At 34.0% G+C, this 21,722-nt stretch overlaps 1 protein-coding gene across 2 annotated transcripts; it reads left to right on the plus strand.

Annotated features, from left to right (window-relative positions):
- The first annotated feature begins 24 nt into the window (after positions 1–24).
- LOC121733008 (transmembrane protein 120 homolog) lies at positions 25–21,720 on the plus strand. 2 transcript variants are annotated; one of them, XM_042123076.1, is made up of 8 exons: positions 25–229; positions 650–768; positions 4,159–4,332; positions 13,237–13,329; positions 15,351–15,568; positions 16,072–16,295; positions 17,203–17,292; positions 21,551–21,720. In XM_042123076.1, exons 1-8 carry the CDS (start codon positions 167–169, stop codon positions 21,593–21,595), a joined length of 1,026 nt encoding a protein of 341 aa, XP_041979010.1. In that variant the 5' UTR covers positions 25–166; the 3' UTR covers positions 21,596–21,720. The 2 variants fall into 2 exon arrangements, with proteins under 2 accessions (XP_041979010.1, XP_041979009.1); XM_042123075.1 differs by lacking the exon at positions 17,203–17,292 and adding an exon at positions 20,196–20,348 and having other exon boundaries at positions 26–229.
- Positions 21,721–21,722: the final 2 nt, after the last annotated feature.

Here is a 21,722-nt window from a genome sequence, read left to right on the forward strand (position 1 = left end):
TTGCGATCATTTAGACTAGTTATAATCTAGTTATAATCTGTGATTGCGATTTTCGCTAGATTTTTGTGTAGTCGGTGTATGCTTGGAATTTACACTTTATTGCTGTTTTTACTTTAGTTTTTTGGTACTTTTAGACGAATAATATATTATTTCATCAAAGTAAACAATGGATATTGAGGAAGTGCAAAAAGAATGGGAGGATTTAAGAGTCGATTTCAAGAGACTGGAGGTACTGTTTCTATTACTTATAATAAAATCAAATTTATACAACACTAACTGTTTTCTGATGAATATGGTAAAAGATAATTAAAATGAAATAATTAATTTATTAGTGTATTCAAATATTGCGCTAGAACAACTGTTTTCATTGGGTATGCCAAGCATGAATTCGGCGTAGGTTATTTGTGTATGTGTTATAAATTTTATTATGTGAAGAAATTTACTCGTTTACAAAGCATTGTAATTTGTAATATAAAAAATGCGAATGTCTGTATATTGCTTATTTTGCTTACCGAACTAACCAGAGTCTAGATAAAATTTGTAACAGGGATACTTTGAGTCCTAGGAATGAACGTAGGGGAGTCCTGAGAAGGATTAGGTAAAAATTTTGAGTCAAAAGCACATTAGTATATGTAATGTATGTTTTTAGACAATAAACAAAGATTATGCGACAAAACTTGAAGAAGTGGGAGATCTTCAAGGAGCGTGTATGAAGGAGTTAAATCATCAACGGTATCGCATGTCCCTAATTGCAAATGCACTCAAAAGGTAAGGTTATCTTTTGTTTCTTTTTACATTATCTTAATCCACATAGTTATAGATGATAACAAATAAATAACAGATTTAATGTTGCTTGGTATTGTTAATTTTTCAATACCTCGATTGTGGGAATCTTAGACACAATAGCTTTTCAATGCGACACCAGGGTGTCGATGGGTTAAGATCAAAAGTTATTCATGGAATAGATGCATGATTATCGTACATGATTATTATAATTTTCATAAACAGAATTATATACTAAGTAATAATAGCGATTGGCTGAAGTTTATCTACGTTATCACTGTCATAGGTATAGGTAGAGACAAAGGTCAACATTTAACAAAGTAACATCATAATTATTGCTTATTTTAAAATTGAAAAAAAGGCATTCAAAATATATGTTATTTTAAACTTATCTCTATATATAAAAATGGATTTTCAATTGTGCTAGTAACGCTAAAACTCGAAAACGGCTGAACGGATTGGGCTAATTTTAGTCTTAAAGGTCCAGGGAAGATTTTAAAGTGACACAAAGTTCACCGGGACAGCTAGTTGTCTGTATTATTTATTGAGTAGATGGTCATTTATTATAAGGCCCAGGCAGTTTTATAAAACAAAACATTTTAATTAAGTTAGTAAAAAAAGCTATATTTGCAAGTATGTATTTCAATATTTGAAATTACAAAATTGTATTTTATAATAAACTATTTTTATAAAAAATATTGTAATATAACAAACAATACTAACCATTGCTTTTGATTAGAAAAAAAAAGCATTAATCTTTTCTAACCCATCAAGCCCCATAAGCTTACCGGTGAGCAAGACACAATAGAATAACAATAGATTTCCAAGAATCCACGATCAAAGGATTAATCAATTTTCAAGGCAACTACTGCTTTCCTAGTGTTAATTTTGCTTTGAATCTAATAAACAAAATATTTAATTACCTAGTACCCGCTACTTGATCATTTTATTTTTGTCAGTTAAAATTGATGTAGTAATGGAACTAATAATTCATGATGATGTATATTACTAGACATCGGATTATATGCACAAAATATGCACAATCAAAAGTCACTTAGTATTAAATTATTTTTTGAAGATCTTTCCGGTGGTGCCGTTAATAAAAGCGTCAATTTTTATAATTTCATCAAATCCAGGATTTTTTATACAGCACCAATAATAATTTTCTACCAACATTTTCCGATCGCAATCTTAATGCCCATGGAAGTTTAAAAAAATGGGTAACTATCTTATTCAAATTTTTTACTAATGTTGCCACCTATAAAAAAAAAATGTTTCTAGAAATATATTGTACCTATCGGGTGTATTGCATTCTTTAAATGGGGATGGAGCCACATATTTTAAGTGTTTTGATCTATCGTACCTCTGTTTTGTGGCCTCAGTGTGTATCATGATATCATAAAACTACCGAAATATGCACTATCAACGAAAAATTGCCAAAATATGCACTATCGCCTAAAAAGTGCCATTATATGCATTTGCATATGCAAGTATGCAAATGCATATAATCCGATGTCTATATTATTACACTACTCATACTCGTAGTTTATATCTTATATCTTACCTTAATCTCTTAAACCTTTATGATTTACATTTTACATTAGTCATTGTTAATACTAATGTAAAATGTACCCACTAGATATATTATTTAATATTTATTATGCACAATTCACAAATCACAATACACAGTATTATAATATTTATATGTTCATACATAGGTTCGTTCCGAAGCATGGCTCATGCCATGCTTCGGAACGAATGGGCCGGCTCGAACGGAGAAATACCACGGGCTCACAGAAAATCGGCGTGAAACAGCGCTTGCGTTGTGTTTCGCCGAGTGAGTGAGTTTACCAGAGGCCCAATCCCCTACCCTTTTCCCTTCCTTACCCGCCCCTATTTCCTTCCCTACCCTCCCCTATTATCCTATTCCCTCTTGAAAGGCCGGCAACGCACCTGCAGCTCTTCTGATGCAGCGAGTGTCCATGAGCGACGAAAGTTGCTTTCCATCAGGTGACCCGTTTGCTCGTTTGCCCCCTTATTTTATATAAAAAATACGAGCGCACTCCTAGTCCTAAACAGCTTTCGAGGTATACTTACATTTTAGGTATTAATGTTATTATCAACAAATACTAAACTAAGGCAAGCTATCCAGGCTATTTTACTTGGTTGGCTATAGCTGTTCTTATTCTACAATAAATTGGCATGATGCAGGTACTGACTACTGACAAATCAGTGTACCACCTTAGATTACCAGGTTGTTATAGTTTTACAAATGGTACAGGAATTATAATTCAAAAGTAAAATTATATTTTGTCCTGAATATAAGTAAACTTCGGACTTCGTTACAAAAAAATATGGTCATTGCACCAAAGGAGGCATGGACTAATAAGTGAATTTATTTGATAAGAAATCGGTGTTCTGATAACTAGAATTCTTATATCATCACACCTTTATTTCGTAATCATCAATTAGTATGATAAGGAGTCATTCTTGTATGCATGGTTCAAAAACATTGTTCAAATAAACATCAAAAGTGAAGCTATTACTATGTTGTAGGAAAGTCCTCTCAGCGGAATAATACTACATGATAACATTAATGATCAATTTGTATAAGATTACATAACAGTAGAAAATTGTGGGAACTGCACTTAGGGATATCAATGAAATTGTCAATCATGAGTCATGACCCTTGACTACTTCTCAATGAGCATTAATCTGAACATATAGAGGGGGACAACCGGAAGGTCACTTACTTCGCCCCTATAGCTTCAGAGATTTGCAGTTTATCGCAAATCTATAGTCTAAATCGTGAGACGAGACACAAAACAGTAGCATACTAAAGTAAAAACGAAGAAGCTAGTCTTAAAATATTATAAATGACGAGCTTTTGCCCGCGGCTTCGCTCGCGTTAAGAAGTATTATTATATCCAAACTTTCATCCTATTTTAACCCCTTGGGGTTGGAATTTATTAAAATCCTTTCTTAGCGGATGCCTACGTCATAATATCTAAATGCATGCCAAATTTCAGCCCGAGTCGTCCAGTGGTTTGGGCTGTGCGTTGATACATCACCATGTCAGTTAGTCACCTTTGAGTTTTATATACATACTTATATAGGTATATAGATTATATACTTATTATATATTTAGTGATAATAATTTCATGTGAAGTTTAAGACTAACCTCTTTATACAGGCCATAGGTCTAGGAATTAATTTCAAAGATTTTTAAATCCGAAAGTATAATTACTTTGAACGGAACGGACTATAGGTACATTGTATACGAAATATCTGTCTTTTTCTTTGATAGTCTATTGATTATTCTATGTCTATTCACTCTATTCTATGTCTAACATATTTCTTACTTATATGTTTCAGCGTGGACAAAAAGTCAATAGAGAAAGATGAGAGGCTACTTACGTTAGAGAAGGAGATAATGAAGAGAAAAGCGATGTTACACGAAATAGAAGCGACACTACCAAAACAGAACAGCCTGTACCTCAAAATAATACTCGGCAATGTCAACGTGTCTATTCTCAACAAAAACGACAAGTAAGAGCGACCGCAGGCTTACAATTTCAAGTTGGCCAAGTAAATCGCATAGTATACCAAATACCAAACTAAATTGTACAACTAAATAATTGGACACCGATCGTATAAGAATCTTTCCTTTCTGATTACCTACAACCTACAAATTAAATAGTTGTCCAATTAAATTGTAAAACTACGCATTTAAAAATACGATAGTCGGCCAACTTGAAATTGTATATCTGCTGTGACCCTAAGTTATACTACGGACCACCTATAATAATTAGATCGAGCTTTGGTGTTTTAGTGCTTGTTCAGACACAACGGGAACCGCGCGGTTCCCGTGTTGAAACCGAGCGGTTGAACGCTGTAATACAACGCCTTTGTACTCTTAAGGGGCTCCAATACGCGAATGACCTTGGGCAAACGAGTGTTTCCACACCCCACTTCCGTACCTCACCCCCGCGCCATTCGCAATAACGACATCTAGTGCAATATCGAACAATCAACACAACGCAGTCTAAAATACATATTTTAATGTAAAGAGGAAAACTATTATAGACAGTTTGCTTATTTCACAAAATATTAGTGAGTCATGGTAGCGCAATGGTCAGGTCAGCATGAACATTCAATATACAATATGAGTCTCAGGTTCGCTACGCGATGAAAATTTGATTTTTATTAATTGCTTTTTTACAACATTTATTTGGAATATTTTATTATTAATTGGGTAAAACAAATGTTTTTTTCTTCAAAATGTTATTTATTCAAATTGCTGTTTTAAAATCCCTTCAGAATGTTTAGCTCATTAAAATGTAACTAGAGTAAGTACTCAAAAAATACGTAGGTAATGAATGATAGCTTATTTATTGACTTTTTTTTTAATTTTTTATTCAGAAGTAACGCGGCGCGGCGCGCCGTGTGCCTTCGCTTTTAGTAGTCGACGTTGTTTCCGTGGACGTTTTTTGCCAAATAATAAATTAGTAAATAATCCATGGTAAATCTACTCGACACAACTGTACAGTGTACACGCTCGAGAATAAAATTATTATACTAGCAGCGCTAAGGGCTGCTGTAAACCGGAATGGCAGCGGCGAGGCGAGCACTTTCAGTGTCATACGGTTTTAAACTTTATCTTCATTATTGCAATAAGTACATAGTATCGCTTGAGAAGTCTACTAGTCTAAGCGATAAGTTGAGAATGGCGAAATATAGAGATAAGGGTCATAAAAATACGTGCGATAGCTCATTAGATTCGGGAAGACGTCTAGAAAAATGTATCGGAAGCGTGTATTAGCACACAAAAAATTGCAAAAGTTATAAGCAAATTAGGTTGCCTAAAAAAAGGTATTACGTTTTTTGTTAAAAACTCCGGAACTATTAACATTTAAGAAGTTTAAAAAAAAGATTCTTAAAGAGGAGGAAATATCCATAAGAAAACTCGCAACCTCCTAACTCCTAAGTAGGGCATCGAGACCGGGTTTTCCCGAAACCTGAAAACCCGGGTTTTTTGAGCTTTTCGGGTTTTTCGTTTTTTTGATAATTATTAAAGGCCAGACCTGATTTAATGGTATTTATAACAAATTTTATAACATATTGTATAGGTTTAATTATTTATATTGGTCATAATTACACAACATATAATATTTTTAAGAAAAAGTTTCGTTTTAGGAGCATTAAAGACTAATTGTCATAAAAATATTTCTTAATAATAATTAATAATACATATTTTAAAAAACCTACCAAAACTATTTAATGTAAAAAAACCAAGTCTCTTCAAACAATCTGTCCTTCGCAAAAAGTTTTCAAATTTCATAGAAGCCAAGTCTTGTTAAACTTATTTTATAGTTTTCAATCAACATTCAGTGATTGACTACAGTTTTGTTTATTATGTGATCACAGACTTACAAAATAAAGTGTGGACAGCTTCAAAGGGTTCTAAAGACTTAGAAGTAAGTCTGCTGAAAGTACCGTAGACTTTTGATGATGGGCAAGTCAGCCACTAGGTGACAAAACGTTGAAACTTGTTGGTGATAAAATACACCCATCAATAAGGTCTTAGGGATATTTGTATTTTTGGAATATCTAAAAACCTGTCAGGAATTTTTGAAGACAGTGTATGGAACAATGATAGCTTATTTTTTAATATTTAATAAAATATTATTAAAAACACTTTTCCGAATTTTATCGTTTATAAAGCAATCACAGGTATCTTACAGTCACAAAAAGTCAATAATAAGTAAACAAATCTTTATTTCCTTTCATAAACTGAAAATTTTATTCGAATGAGATATTTTTATTGCTGATTGTCAAATTAATAGTAATAATTTATACTGATCGATTTTTGGCTGCATACAGTATTTTTACAAAAAAATATTTATTGTATCCTGCTGCGGTATGACACCCAGTTTTCTTTGCAATTTAAAGTCATTATTTTCAGTCGTCTAACTTACTAAAAACACTTAAAGGTTTTTGTTTGTCGTTATGCTTTTTGTCATTATTTGTTATATTCACAACATAACAAAAAGCGACAATATGAAGACAATGCAATCAGTAAAAAGGTTCCAGGAGAGCAACCAGCCCCTATAAACTGACAAAACCATGCCGAGGAGTTTCCATCAAGTATATTTTGAACCCATATTTTTGTATTGCCGTCTGACAAATGCGGCAGATTGCTTTTTATTGGTTGAGAGACTGATGTTGGTAACACATAATAGGACGAATGGTGGCTTTGTTTAGCCGGCCGTGGATATCATACTCACTGCGGAATTACTAAAACACGTGATTTCGGTGAATCGAGATGAAATATAACAAGCAGAGTTTTTATCAGCACCAGCGCCAGAGACAATTTCTTGTGTGTAACAGCATGGTAATCTGACATGAATTTTGTCTATTGTGACTAGAACTAATGACTACAAAAAGCTTTGAGGTGTAGTGTAATGTAAAATTTTTCAGTAAGATTTTCCAGTTTGTTGGATAACAGAAAAGTTACCTTAAATTGCAAAGAATATTCGGCTTCATACCGTAGCGAGGCAGACAAAAGGCAATTTCAAGTAAAAACTAGGCACAAAAATTTAATTACAGGTATATCATCAATAAGGACCAAATAATTATTAATAACGTGACAATCAGCAATAAAAATGTAAAAGATGAAATAAAGATTTGTTGGCATACGTTTTATATTTAAGGTTATTCTTCCATTTACTGTCTTCAAAAATTCTTGATAGATTTTTATATATAAAAAACAAATACATTTAATAATATAATTATGCAATTTGGAGGTGAAGCTTGTTGTAATACTTAATCTTGGGCCGAAAATCTTAATCCCTAGCTTTGATAAGATCCAATATGTATAATAGGAGAGGTAAATAGTCGCTTTTCTAAAAGTATGTGACCGCACACTGTGGTATTTAAATAGTATTTTACTGAAAAGGTGTTGGCAATCGCTGAAAATCATATTTTAAGTATTTTCGCTTCGTTAATCTTTGAATTTTAAGAAAACCCGAAAAAACCCGAAAAATCCGGGTACCCGGGTTTTCGATAAAAAAAACCCGAAAACCCGGGTTTTGAAAAAAGCCTCCGCGCGACATTTTTAGGTAGCGCGCGCGGCTTCAAATTTCAAAACCGAGCAAGTCACACTGATTATTTTTTTAAAGGTATTAAATATTGATTTAAAAATTTCAAAAACTTATGGTGTATTCCGAACACTTCAAAGAATTTGCCCCCGTTGGAAATTTAACTTCAAGTTAATTTTTCAACAAATTAGACAAATGTTAACTAACGAATTTTTTTCGTGGTGCCCTTGTTACAAACATACTTAACAAGATCACGCCATAAAAGTTTAAAAAATTAATACTTTGTTTATAATAATTTTTTAACTTGAACAAAAAACTAGAAATCCAAGTAATATTGTCAAAAAAATTTTGTTTCATTTATTATCACGTAAGTAATTGTTTTCATATCAATGAAGGACATGTATAAACTAAAAAAAAAATTTTTCCCGCCATTTGCTAATGAAAAATTTATAAACCAATGAACTATTTCGATGCTTTTAAAATTTTTTTTTCTTACCTTTATTCTCTTGAAAATATTATGATTTTTAGAAACAATTTTTTTTCTTAATAACAATATTTTATTGTTTATAATCGTTTTTTTAATATTTCAATTGTTTAAATTATTAGTTTAAAATTAAAAAAAATCCTCTTAAAGATCATGATTGATTGTCCTCAATATGGTTACAAAAACAAAATTTTTTTTTATCAACAATTTCATTGTTTATTAACTTAACAATTTAAAAAAAAATCCGAACTTTTTTATATCTATCAAATTTGTATTTTTTAGGAGATTCAGAAAAAGAATATAAAAAAGTTCGGAATTTTTTTTAACAAATTGTTAAGTTAATAAGCAATGAAATTGTTGATAAAAAATTTTTTGTTTTTGTAACCATGTTGAGGACGATCAATCATGATTTTTAAGAGGAAATTTTTTTCTAAACTAATAATTTAAACAATTGAAATATTAAAAAACGATTATAAACAATAAAATATTGTTATTAAAAAAAAATTTAAAAGCATCGAAATAGTCCATTGGTTTATAAATTTTTTATTAGCAAATGGCGGATTTTTTTTTTAGTTTATACGTCATGTCCTTCATTGATATGAAATCAATTACATGATAATAAATGAAACAATTTTTTTTTGACAGTATTACTTGGATTTCTGAGGCTGATAATAATAATAATACTTGGATTTCTAGTCTTTTGTTCAATTTAAAAAAATATTATAAACAAAGTATTACATTTTTAAATTTTTATGGCGTGATCTTGTTAAGTATGTTTATATCAAGGGCTCCACGAAGTGAAAAATTTTTACGAAAATTATTTAAGATTTTATTTAAAGTACAATGAGGACGGAAGTTCGAAAAAATTTCGTTAGTTAACATTTGTCTAATTTGTTGAAAAATTAACTTGAAGTTAAATTTCCAACGGGAGCAAATTCTTTGAAGTGTTCGGAATACACCATAAGTTTATGAAATTTTTAAATCAATATTTAATACCTTTAAAAAAATAATCAGTGTGACGTGCTCGGTTTTGAAGCCGCGCGCGCTGCCTAAAAATGCCGCGCGGAGGCTTAGGAGGGAGTTGGGAGTTTTCTTATGGAATTTTTTTCCTCTTTAAGAATCTTTTTTTTAAATCTTCTTAAGAGCTCACCTGACTTTAAAAATCAAACATCGTCCTTCTCTCTTCACACTCACGCCCGTCTTTCATATGCCAGGTGAAAAAGGACGGCGCGGAATCATCGCCGAGTTAGTTTTACTTGAATAAAAGACGAACTATAATGATTATGAAAAAAGTGTCTTGAGCAAATTTAGGTTTTATCAATACCTTTTTAGATATTAAAAAAAATTAAAGAAAAGACAGCAAACTTCGAAGATCCAAGCAAAAATGTGTCTAAAACAAGGTTTTTTGTAAAAAAGAAACTATCGAGCATTTTTTGAGTAATCGTGTTTTCGTCTTGAGCATTTAATCTTTATGAACTAAAGTTACTAGTGTCAAAAAATCAGTTTTCTAGACCTTACAGATTTTGAGATCTAGGTTAATGTATGTAGTCAAGTTAGGGTCATATGAGCTCTTAAATGTTAATAGTTCCGGAGTTTTTAACAAAAAACGTAATACCTTTTTTTTGGCAACCTAATTTGCTTACTTATAACTTTTGCAATTTTTTGTGTTGCTAATTAATACACGCTTCCGATACATTTTTCTAGACGTCTTCCCGAATCTAATGAGCTATCGCACGTATTTTTATGACCCTTATCTCTATATTTCGCCATTCTCAACTTATCGCTTAGACTATATGGCCGCCCGTGGCCGCTCGTGGCCGCTCGTGGCCGCTGGCGGCCAACGATATCAAACTATGTACTTAGATACGACGTACATGCCGTCTAAACTCTAAACTGTAGCAATCAGCAATGTTTTTGCATGCAAAATGTGCATCGAGAAAATATTGTCGTCCTTTTTTGTCTTACAGTAATATCATATACTACTTTCTCAATACTTATTATTACAAACGGACGTTTTATTGTTGTTCATTTTGACGGGCTCATTCATGGTTTCAAGGATAACGGTGTTTATACTAACTCACTGTATATAATCTATATCATAATATATGTACCTACCTATACATATAATAATTATATTATAAATATACATGTAGTAAAAAGAATAATTTCAATATTACAAACGTCCGTTTGTTATATTGAAATTCACTCCAATTTTATTTATTTGTACATATAAATATTTTGCACGTATCATTACATAATAATATAATATTTAAAAAAAAATTGCATCGCAATCGCGTGCATTTGTGACCTTGACATCGGGCTCGCCCACGCCGCCGTCTATTCGGTGCGTATGCATGTTACTATAGCAAAGCAAGTTCATTGTAGTTCTGAATAATTATGACAGATGGCGTGCCTGATTTTACGTAATTTAAATCGTAGGCGCAGCGACGCGAAGCGACACAACCTCCCCCTGCAAAGGCGCGCAGCCGTCTGCCGCCCGCGTCCCGCTCTGACCCCTCTCTTCAAAAACAGCTATAAGTTGTCATATCTAATAAAATATTGCATTAAATAAAAATGTAAGAAAACACATTTGTAATTGACATAAATACTCATAATTTGAGCCAAAATTTCTGGCAATATATTTTGAAACAACAGAATTAACACAATATTTGTAGGAAAATTATTGCGTTCAAATTTATTTTTTTTCTCGTAAACTATACTTCTAAATTAGAATTTTTTAAAAAGGAAATGAAGGTCAATAAATTAGCTATCATTACGTATTTTATATTGAGTACTCTCTTTACATTTGAATGAGCAATAAAGAAAAACTCTGCGGGCAATATGGTATTTTCACGTAATGAAGCCCCTTAATAAGCTGCGAGCGGTCCGCGCGGGTCCAAACCGCGGTTCCCGCTGTGTCTGAACAACCACTTAGAAATATTTTCTTCACTCCCATTTCAAAGAAAGTAGAAATTAATAACTTTAAATTCACGGTTTCCCAGGGATAAGATTTATTACACTTTTAACCGCTGAAGAGATGTTTTTGAAATGGTGTTAAGATACTTTGAGTAAAAACACATCGATAGTTTATATTGTGACTGCGATACCCACGCATGATTTTTAATTGTTATGCGGCAGCTGCTTGGGGATTGATGGGTTATTTTTTATACAGGGAAAATGTACGGTTCTATTGTGTTAAACGGATTGCGGCGCGAAATAAGACGTGCCCTATACTTTAATTTCTATAAATGTTTTATGGGCCGTTAGCTTTTATGGCACTTAAACTCGAAAAGAGGCTATTTTCAAAGAACGTACACGTTTCAAATAACGTTTATTGCCATTTTTAAACGCTTCATAAAATGTGAATAATAACGAATGAGTAAGTTTAAGAGAGTTTCTAAAGACCCATTGATTCAATCCCTATATTTAAACTGTTTACGTGCTTACATTTTCAAAAGCATCACAAACGAGTAGTTAATAAGGTGTTAAACAGTAAACAGACACAATATAAATGTATGCAGTAGAGCGTTCTTATACTAGACTGCCTAAATTGGCGTATGCTCTCGTGAGTGCGTTTTCTGATATCTTTAGATATCAAACCACGTGGCGAACGCGTTAAACTTTTATCTGTGTTGAGCGTGTTGGAGTACACTGTACACTCCTGAGTCACACTACTGTAAATATATTTGTATTGTGGCGCTGATGTAATCGATAACATATCGTCATGATCTCGGGGCGTTGAAAGGTCGAAATGCAAAATAAAATAGACGTCAGCAAGTCAACACTAATATTAATTATCATCAGCTGCTAGACACATGTATTTGACATTTAACTGATATGTTACTTACTATGTACTTATAGTAGAAATGGGAAAGCATACTATCCTCTTCGTTTTACTTAGTGAATAAATTAAATAAGGTACATATATTATGTCTTTGTCTAGCGCATTGGAAAAAAGTCATATATACCTGATACCTCCGTCTTCCTGCAACTTTTCGCCATTGTTCTACGCGAAAAATATACCACCCTCATCACCTTGACGAGTGGCAGTCCGCGCGTTTTTCGCGTAACTTTCTGCCGCGCACTGTAACACTCTAGAATAAACTGTCGTCAGCAGTTTTTCCGGACCTATACGACCTGCAAACCTTCAAGTAGGCAGCGTATTCCCTCTCAGAATGCCGGCAATGTATCTGCAGCTCTTCTGATGTTACGGGTGTCCATGGGCGACGGTAGTTGCTTTCCATCAGGTGACCCGTTTGCTCGTTTGTTCCATTCTTAAAAAAAAAAAAGACAGGGATCTTGGATATTGGCGATGCGTAATTGTTTTATGTTTATTACTTATTAGTTAGAGGATATATATATAATCACCTTCACTAATAAAAGTAATTAACACACTATACAATGATACGCTATAGTCTATACCAGGGGTCACCAAATGGCGAACCGCGGTCCGCATCCGGACCGCCGACCCATTGGCCATTGTGTGCGGACCAAGTATGTTCGAAGATGAACTTGTTAAAAATAAATTTAGGTCTCGACTTACTGATCTCCAGGATTTAATGTCAATAGCTTGCACGAATTTCACTCCAAACAAGCAGTGAAAAATTGTCACTTTTCTCTTTGTTAAGTCTTGTATGTAAATAAATATACCTTTGTAATTTCCGTAATTAACATTGTTTATTTTTTTATGTGCGGACCGTGAAAGTCATTTTATTTCTTAAAATGGACCCCGAGCGAAACTAATTGGAGACCCCTGGACTATACAATGTTTTGTCCTTCTATGAAACGTCTTTTCCAATATATGAGAAAAAGACAACACATTGTACAGCTTATGTTTAAATATTTTTATTTCTCTGTTTTTTGTTTCAGATTTAAATACAAGGATGAATATGAGAAGTTTAAGTTAATACTCAGCGCAATAGCGTTTGTCTTGGCGGTATTAAATTTATTAATCGACTTCAGGTAAGCCTATGTTTTTAATACATTTTTAGGGCCTGTTTCACCACACAATTTCCTGATAAGTGCCGGATAGGCTATCCACCACTTAACTTGACAGATGGAGTATGGATAATCTGTCAAATAAGTTGCGGATAGCCTATCCGGCACTTTATGATGAAGTGGTGACCCTTAGGGTGCGTTTCCACTGACGCGGAGCGGAGCTTAGCTGTGCCCGAATTGACCAATCGTGCTGTTCCAGCGGAATGACAGCGAAGCGGAGCGAAGATTTCGAGCATGGTGATTGGTCAATTCGGCACTGCTAAGCTCGGCTCTGCGTCAGTGGAAACGCGGCATAAGTCTCATATATTTTAACAATATGAGGAGGTTAACTAAAGCTGGTACTTAGTATCTAAAAATGGTAGTTTGCCAGCGTATTATTATCAGACCTTAAAATCAGTGATAATTTCAATAAGTAAATTTAGCTTGACTCCCTTTTTTTCATTTTTTTTTTATTTTAAAAGACCACACACTTTCAGATGGGGACGTATTGTATCGTATGTAAGCGTTAAAATTGGTAAAAATTGTGCTTTTTCGCTTTTTGATGTGCTATGTTACGGAACATGTACTATCATAGAAGTTGATTCCTAGGCAGATGGGGGACCTACGTTGTTTGGTCGTGTTACGTCAAACCCAGTCGACAGATTACAATTAACAATGAATTGACTTGATCCGACTAAAATATGATGTTGGTCTGTCAACTGCCTAGGAATCAATTACCGCGAGGGTGCAAATTCGTACATTGACTTACTGCTTTAATCGCGCACAAAAATGAGACGAGTAAAAGAGACAGGGTTGTATCAGTGTATCTATGGGTTGTACGAATTTGTTGTGACCTGCGTCCGCCGTCCGGGCTGTAAACTTATGAATTTTTTACTAACATGAATTAAACTTCGTGCATTTTGTAAATTGGCTTAAGTAACTACTAGACCGCGAGTGTTTTTTTATCCTGTTCAGAGTTTTTCTAGAAATTCAGCATGATGTTTTTTCCCCGAAAATATCAGTCACGATTTGATTGATATCCTATTGTTAATCATGTTTGCGAGATTTAGGGCCTGTTTCACTACTTCCTGATAAGGCTATCCACCAATTAACTTGACAGATCAAGTATGGAGAATCTGTTAAAAAAGTTGTGAATAGCTAATTAGGCACTTTATCAGAAAGTGGTGAAACAGGCCCTTAAAAAAGTAACAATGTTGCCAGCTTTAGTTAACCTATCTGTATGATGCCTCTGGAGTCTGGAGTAAAATTGAAGATGCAAGCTATCCTTATTTCATTCCTGAGGACATGATAATAAAAACAGCATGTTTCCGAAAGTCACGAAAAAAAGCAAGTGACAAGAATATATTTTGTTACTAGATGTTCCGCGCGGCTTCGCCCGCGTAATTTAGGAATGTCACGGAAACCGTACATTTTCCGCAAAAAAAAGAAACCTATGTCCTTTCACGTGGTCTATTCTTCATGTGTGCCAAATAACATGAAAATTGCTCTAGTAGTTTCTTAAGATAATAAGCAATTTTAAATAATTTCCTCCGTTTTTTCCACACTTTCCTCTATTTCTTCGCTTCCATTAGTCTTAGCGTGATAAAATATAGCTTATAAGCCTTCCTCGATAAATGGGCTGGACATTGAAAGAATTTTACAAATCGGACCAGTAGTTCCTGAGATTAGCGTGTTCAAATATGCCCTTTCAAATTATTTCCCCCCGTTTTTCTACACTTTCCTATATTTCTTTGCTCCTATTAGTATAATATAGCCTTAACCTAAAGCCTTCCTCGATAAATGGGCTATCTAACACTGAAAGATTTTTTCAAATCGGACCAGTAGTTCCTGAGATTAGCGCGTTCAAACAAACAAACAAACATACTCTTCCGCTTTATAATATTATAGTATAGAGTGCTGACTTCACCTCATTGTTATATTGTAATGATGTGATTTTCTGGTGGTTAATTGTTTTTGCATACTTGAAAACCATTTTCACTTCACAGGCCCCTCCAACTCATAATGATATTCCTGCTAGTCTGGTACTACTGTACCCTCACGATAAGGGAGAGCATCCTGAAAGTCAACGGGTCAAGGATCAAGGGGTGGTGGCGGCTTCACCATTTCATATCGACGGCGGTGGCCGGCATCATACTAGTGTGGCCGCAGAACGAACCCTGGAATGAGTTTAGACACACCTTTATGTGGTTTATTGCTTATATCAGTGAGTATTGGTTGTTTGGTAGGTATGTTAAGGGCCTGTTTCACCACTTCCTGATAAGTGCCGAATAGCCTATTCACAACTTATCTGTGAAAGAGGCCCTTAGACCTTAGTCTTAAAGTTGCGCGACAATGTGGCGGGAATAATATTGCGGTGGCAATGTTGGGAGGACAATGTTGCGCAGCAATTTTGCGAGGATATTTTGTGTAGCAATATTAAGGTGGCAAGGTTGCCATGGGACAGAACAACATTTGTACTGTTCGTACAGTTTATCTGTCCTTGTTTCTTAGGGTAATACCAACAAAGCATACTACAGCTTGGACATAAATAGATTAACAAAATTAGGGCTCTAGAGCCTCTAGTTTCTTTGTAGCTCTCAATTTTTAAGTACCGTGTGTTTTTAATATGTTTTTCAAGTATGGCAACAATGTAGTAGTTTGGCCAGGCTGCAAAACGCAAAATTCGCATTTTTTGCTATATGAACCCTGCTTGAATAACATTTTCAGGTGTGGTCCAGTACATGCAGTTTAGATACCAGAGTGGTGTGCTATACCGGCTAAAGGCTTTAGGGGCGAGGCATAACATGGACATCACTATAGAAGGCTTCCACTCTTGGATGTGGAGAGGACTGTCCTACCTGCTGCCTTTCCTCTTCGGTGGTTATATGTTCCAACTATACATAGCGTACACGCTGTACCAAATAAGCTATCACCCAGAGGCTACATGGCAGGTACGTGATTTTTATTTCATCCATTAATACAGGGTGTCACAAAACTTTAGAGTGTGTACGTGTTCCTCGTAGAGAGTTCACTGTGAAAGTAGAAGTGCAAAGACCAATTTTTTTTCCACATTTGTATGGGCAAGCGCCCCAGCGTCAGGAGTTTCTCTATACAAGAGTGAAAAAATATTGGTCTTTCAGAGCTGCTACTTTCACAGTGAATGCTCTTCGAGGAACATGTACATACCCTAAAGTATTATTACTTAGTTTTGTTGCACCCTGTCTAAATGTTCAATCGAGTCCAAGTTTATAAGACTGTTTGCACACTGATATTAACTGCAGAAAGTGGTGGATTGATCTACCTACTGTCTCATTTGTCAAACGCTTATGATTTTGCCTGAATGCTAAAGTTTTTTGTGCAGGTTTTCATTTAATCACTGGCGTATTTGATTGCCTAACTTCAAAACATTTTAACCAATCAACAGGACTGTTAAAAAGTGAACTCCTGTAAAAAACCTAATTTATTAAATGTTAATTCCATCTCGCCGTTTTTTGGATTGAAACGTCGGTATGCAAACGGCTCTTATAAAATTACAAGCATCATAAAATAGTACGCTTAGTAGGGAAAATAAAAACAAATGTCATTAATAAGTAAAAGCATAGACTAAGGAAAATTTTCTCTATGGTAAAAGTAAACACGTCTTGCTATAAGTACTTTTGTTGTGCTTGTGTTTGTATGATCTAGTAGTTTTAAGTGGTTAAAGTAAATACCCTATTATTGGCACTATACTTTTGACCTTTCCATAATGAAAACAGACAATAAATATTGTGTGCCAGTAATAAGGTACTTTACGTAGAAAATTAGAAACTCTTAAAGCAGTGGACTCACAGGTATTACAACATTGATACAAACAAACAGGTGCCAGTGCTAAGTATGTCGTTCCTACTTATTGGCATTGGAAACACCGCTACAACACTCATGCTGATACCGCAGAAGCTCAGCGAACAGGTACAAGACTGAACAAGACGGACGCATGGCATGGTAGTATTGAGATGAGTTAGGCCGGTATAAATAGTCAGTACTCAAGATGCATCTCGGTCTCAAGACGCGATTCGGCTCTATGATTGGTCCATAAAGTTAATATACCTAGCGGAATAGAGCAACAATCTCGAGCTGTCAAACATAACCAAAATTGGTTTTTATCTGTGTGAAAAATATGTGTACGTATACACTTACACAAGCATGATTGAACATGAACTCTATGAGATTAAATTGTCAACGTGCGGCACGTGCCGACTGAACGTGAAAACAAGAGTGCTGCTGTCATGTATCACACGTCTCTTTTTACCACGCAGTGTTACTGATAGTGACATCTCGCTTGCTCAGGCCTTTGTTTCTCTATTTCACTAGGTATATTAGCTTTATGGATTGGTCCAAATTTTGAGAGCCAACCAATCACAGAGCCTGAACCGTGTCTTAAGACGCATCTCATCATGAGACGCATCGAGATGCATCTTGATATGAGTACTGACTATTTATACCGGCCGTGTAATAATGCCATAATAGCACTTTTAAAGCACTCCTTTACCATTTAAACTGGTTCAAACCATAACAGCACTTTTCAAGCTGCCACTCCTTTTTTATAAAATAAAGGGGCAAACAAGCAAACAAGACAGTGTCTTTATGTAAAACAAAACAATAGTTATTAGTTATTAACTCATCTCAATCTGTTTTTAAAATGTTTTTTTACATTGTAGATTAGTTTTTGCCGAAACTCAACTTTGCATTTAGTACAATATTTGACCAAGAAATAATATATGGCTTATGAATATCTAGTTTTCAACTTTGGTCAATTTTTTTTTGACCAACAAACTTTTGTTTTGTTACTTTCTTTGAAAATGGAATGTTTTAATTTTAATCTTTTCACGCAAGTACGGAAATGAGTTTTCTTATTAGGTTTTAAATTGCATCTATTGATTTTTATGTGTTTTTTTGCACAATTTCTTTAAAAAAATGCATTAATAAAAGGGAATCAAATTAGTTTTAGTTATTTATATTAGTTATATTGTAGGCACTATATGATCACGACGTGCCTATGTACCTGAGCTTATGTTATATGTTTGTAAAAATATATAGATACAGTCAAAAGATGTCTAATGTAGAGGATTTCTATGCTGATTTTTTGCCTTGCATAATATAATCATGTTAGAAATTGTTAAAAATTAGGGTCACAGAATGTTTACATCCTTACTAATAAAAATATTTAACTTTTAAGTATACACCATAAAGTTAATATACCTAGCGGGATAGAGCAACAATCTCGAGCTGTCAAACGAAACCGGCATTGGTTTCATCTGTGTGTAAAAATATGTGTACGTATACACTTACACAAGTATGATTGAACATGATTTCTATGAGATTAAATTGTCAACGTGCGGCACGTGCCAACTGGACGTCAGAAAAGAGTGCTGCTGTCATGTATCACACATCTCTTTTTACTACGCAGACTACTGATAGTGACATCCGCTTCATATATTCTTCATATAGCATTCCGCTAGGTATATTAACTTTATGGTATAAACATGATGCGCGTATCGCATTTTGTGTTAAGTTTTTTTCTCTGTCTAACTCAATGTAAAAGTCGCTCGAAAGACAAAGCCAAAATAGTGTATCTAGCTTATTCATTGTGTAACTTTTTTTATTAGTAGGGGAGTTAATGTTTTATTTTGTTTTGATTTTGCTGATCGTGATTATTTTTCAATTGTAAAACTGGCGTAGTTGTCTGTATATTGTGTTAGATAGATCTATAGAGCAGAAATCTACTTTTTAAATTTAAATTGTCTAATGACTGTGTCTTGTAAATTGTAGCTCCACTTGCAAAAATCTTAAAAGTCGAATATATTTCTATTTTTTTTTGTATCTATATAGCTAGAGCTTGGCAAAAAAAAAGTCTGGCGCGGTTACAGCTGGAACTAAAAGTTTATATTTGTGGCAACATAACAGTACTTGTCAGCACTAGTACAAATTGTGTCAGAAGTAGTATGGAGTTGCCTATAATAAAAGCGCCTTCATTTAAAAACGCACTCTTTTTTGCCAAGCTGTAGTAACTTTTAGATGTAACGAAGGTAAACGTTGTGATAACTATTTATTACTAATTTAATAAAATCAATAATCTCCTTTAGATATAGTCTTAGTCGAATTATTTTATGTATTATTTATTTTAATTGTATTAAGTTAACGAATAACGCACAAACAACAATATTTGTAACTGCTGGACAGACGCAAAGTCAATCAATGACCTCTCATTTTATGTCTGTGTCATAACATGAATATAGCTGGCGAGAGTATTTTTTTACTATTAATTTCAATGCTTTTTCAAATAACAAACCTAGCCCTTCAAATGTGATTCTGTCTGATAATTTTATTTTAAATATGTATACATAATTTTATTCGGTTGTAATATTTTTATTATATTGTGTGTGCGTTTAGTAGTGATGTAAAATTGGATTGCGTTATGATTTTATGGAATGCGAATTGTATTTGGACTAGTCATTGTGTAGTTCATAAAATACTATGTGAATCAAATTAAATACGTCTTGTTTTAACCCGTAAAATATGTCTTTTACAACAGAAAGTCTATGACCAAAAAAATATGCAAAAATTAATAATGCTAAAACAAGATGTAAATTATTGTGCTAACTTCGCAGTTATTTTATGGTCTGCTCCAGTCTATAATTTTGTATTGTAATTATAGTGGCTACAAGATGCTTATTTTAGCATGTATTTATGAAATAGTCGTACTTATTCGCTTTGTACATTTTAGTATTTCTTTATTGTTTGTATATGGTTATGCTTAATAAATAAGGTCTTTATTTGCACTCTGTCATGTTTTATTTTTGTTTGCGTTGTAGGTTTGGTACCTAGTGCCTTTGTTTCTCACGTTGCACATCTGTAATATGTACACGATATTGCGGACGTTGCGTAAGAAAACGAAGGGCGGCCTCAAGTTGCGATACAAATTGCGCGCGATCGCCTACAGGCTGTCCAATGAGATCGCAGTTTTGGTACGTTACATGTGTTGCCTGACCAATCAAATGAACCCCTCATCACATCGATGCCTATTTTGATTTTGAATGTCATAACTCTCGAAACGTTTGGCAAAAAATGTTTTATTTTTATCTTAAAATGAATTCTCAATAAAACGCCAAAAATGTTCCGTTCACAAGTTCACACAGTTCACAAGGGGAAAGGCACATAATACCTATTATATAGCGTTTTCGGCATCTAAAACTGCCCCGGGGCAGCGCAGGCGGGCCGAGATGATACGAAAATCGCCAAAGTTTAAATTAAGAACATAAACTACGTATTGCACTAATTCTAAGTCTACGTGCTTCGGGGATCATCGGTTTTTTTCGGCTACTTCCGTATCCATTCGGCCTGCGATCCCTGCTTGCCGTGGTCCGGGGCAGTTCCAGATGCCGAAAACGCTAATAGTGTCATATTCCAAAGAGATTCAAAATCAGCAAAGGCAGACAGACATTTACTTGTATTGTCAGGATTTCTACGTCGCGTATGTATGCGTTTAGCCAGGAAATAGCTTTTGTCACGAATGGAATTTGGTTTGTAATGTTATAGGATTGCTGGTTGGAGTCTTAGAGACTGGTGGGGGGATCTTAATGTTGGGAAATCGGTGGTTAACATTCTAGGGAGTGAGAGAGCAAACTTTTTAGATGTCACTATAATCTCTAGCAATATTTCAAATAGCTGTAAGTTTCAAAGGACGTTATTGGTACAAGCCTAAACCGGTTCCGTTTCATTATGGGTGTAAGAACGTCCACAACGGGGATTGGTTGTGGTATAGTACCTAAATATAACGAGGCCAGGTTGAAATGTTCGTTTCAAGCTTAAAAAAGTAGGTGCTTTTTATGGTTTTGTTTTCAACATTGGTTTTTTATGCTTTTATTTAGAGATTAGAGCATTGGTTTCTTAAAGTTTTTTTTGTTGGAAATTAATAGTAATAATTGAGCATGAAAATTACATTAGACGACATATTCTTATACTATGGCTTTTTTAACGATTACTGCTTTTTTTAAAGTCTTTTCCTATCTTTAAAAACTAGTTGACAATTAACACAAGTGTTAAATAAAAAACTGAGGCGTATTAAATACAAAATCAATAAAATTTAATTTCAATAACAGGTGCATTTTTTCTTTTTGTTATTTAAAGTAAATGAAAACAAATGTTAACACCTTTATTAATTTTCCAGGATCAGAAATGGCGACAGAATAAAGGAGAAGCTAAAACGGAGTGAACGTTATATTATTTTCGTAGGTGACCGGTTTAATATAAACGTATCTTTGTACTTGACTGTGAAACATTTCTATTTTCGTATTACAAATTATTCCTGTTAGGCAATGTGATGTTATTTATATCTATGT

Source organism: Aricia agestis, chromosome 13, assembly GCF_905147365.1.
Source record: "Aricia agestis chromosome 13, ilAriAges1.1, whole genome shotgun sequence".
Classification (NCBI taxonomy): Eukaryota; Metazoa; Arthropoda; class Insecta; order Lepidoptera; family Lycaenidae; genus Aricia; species Aricia agestis.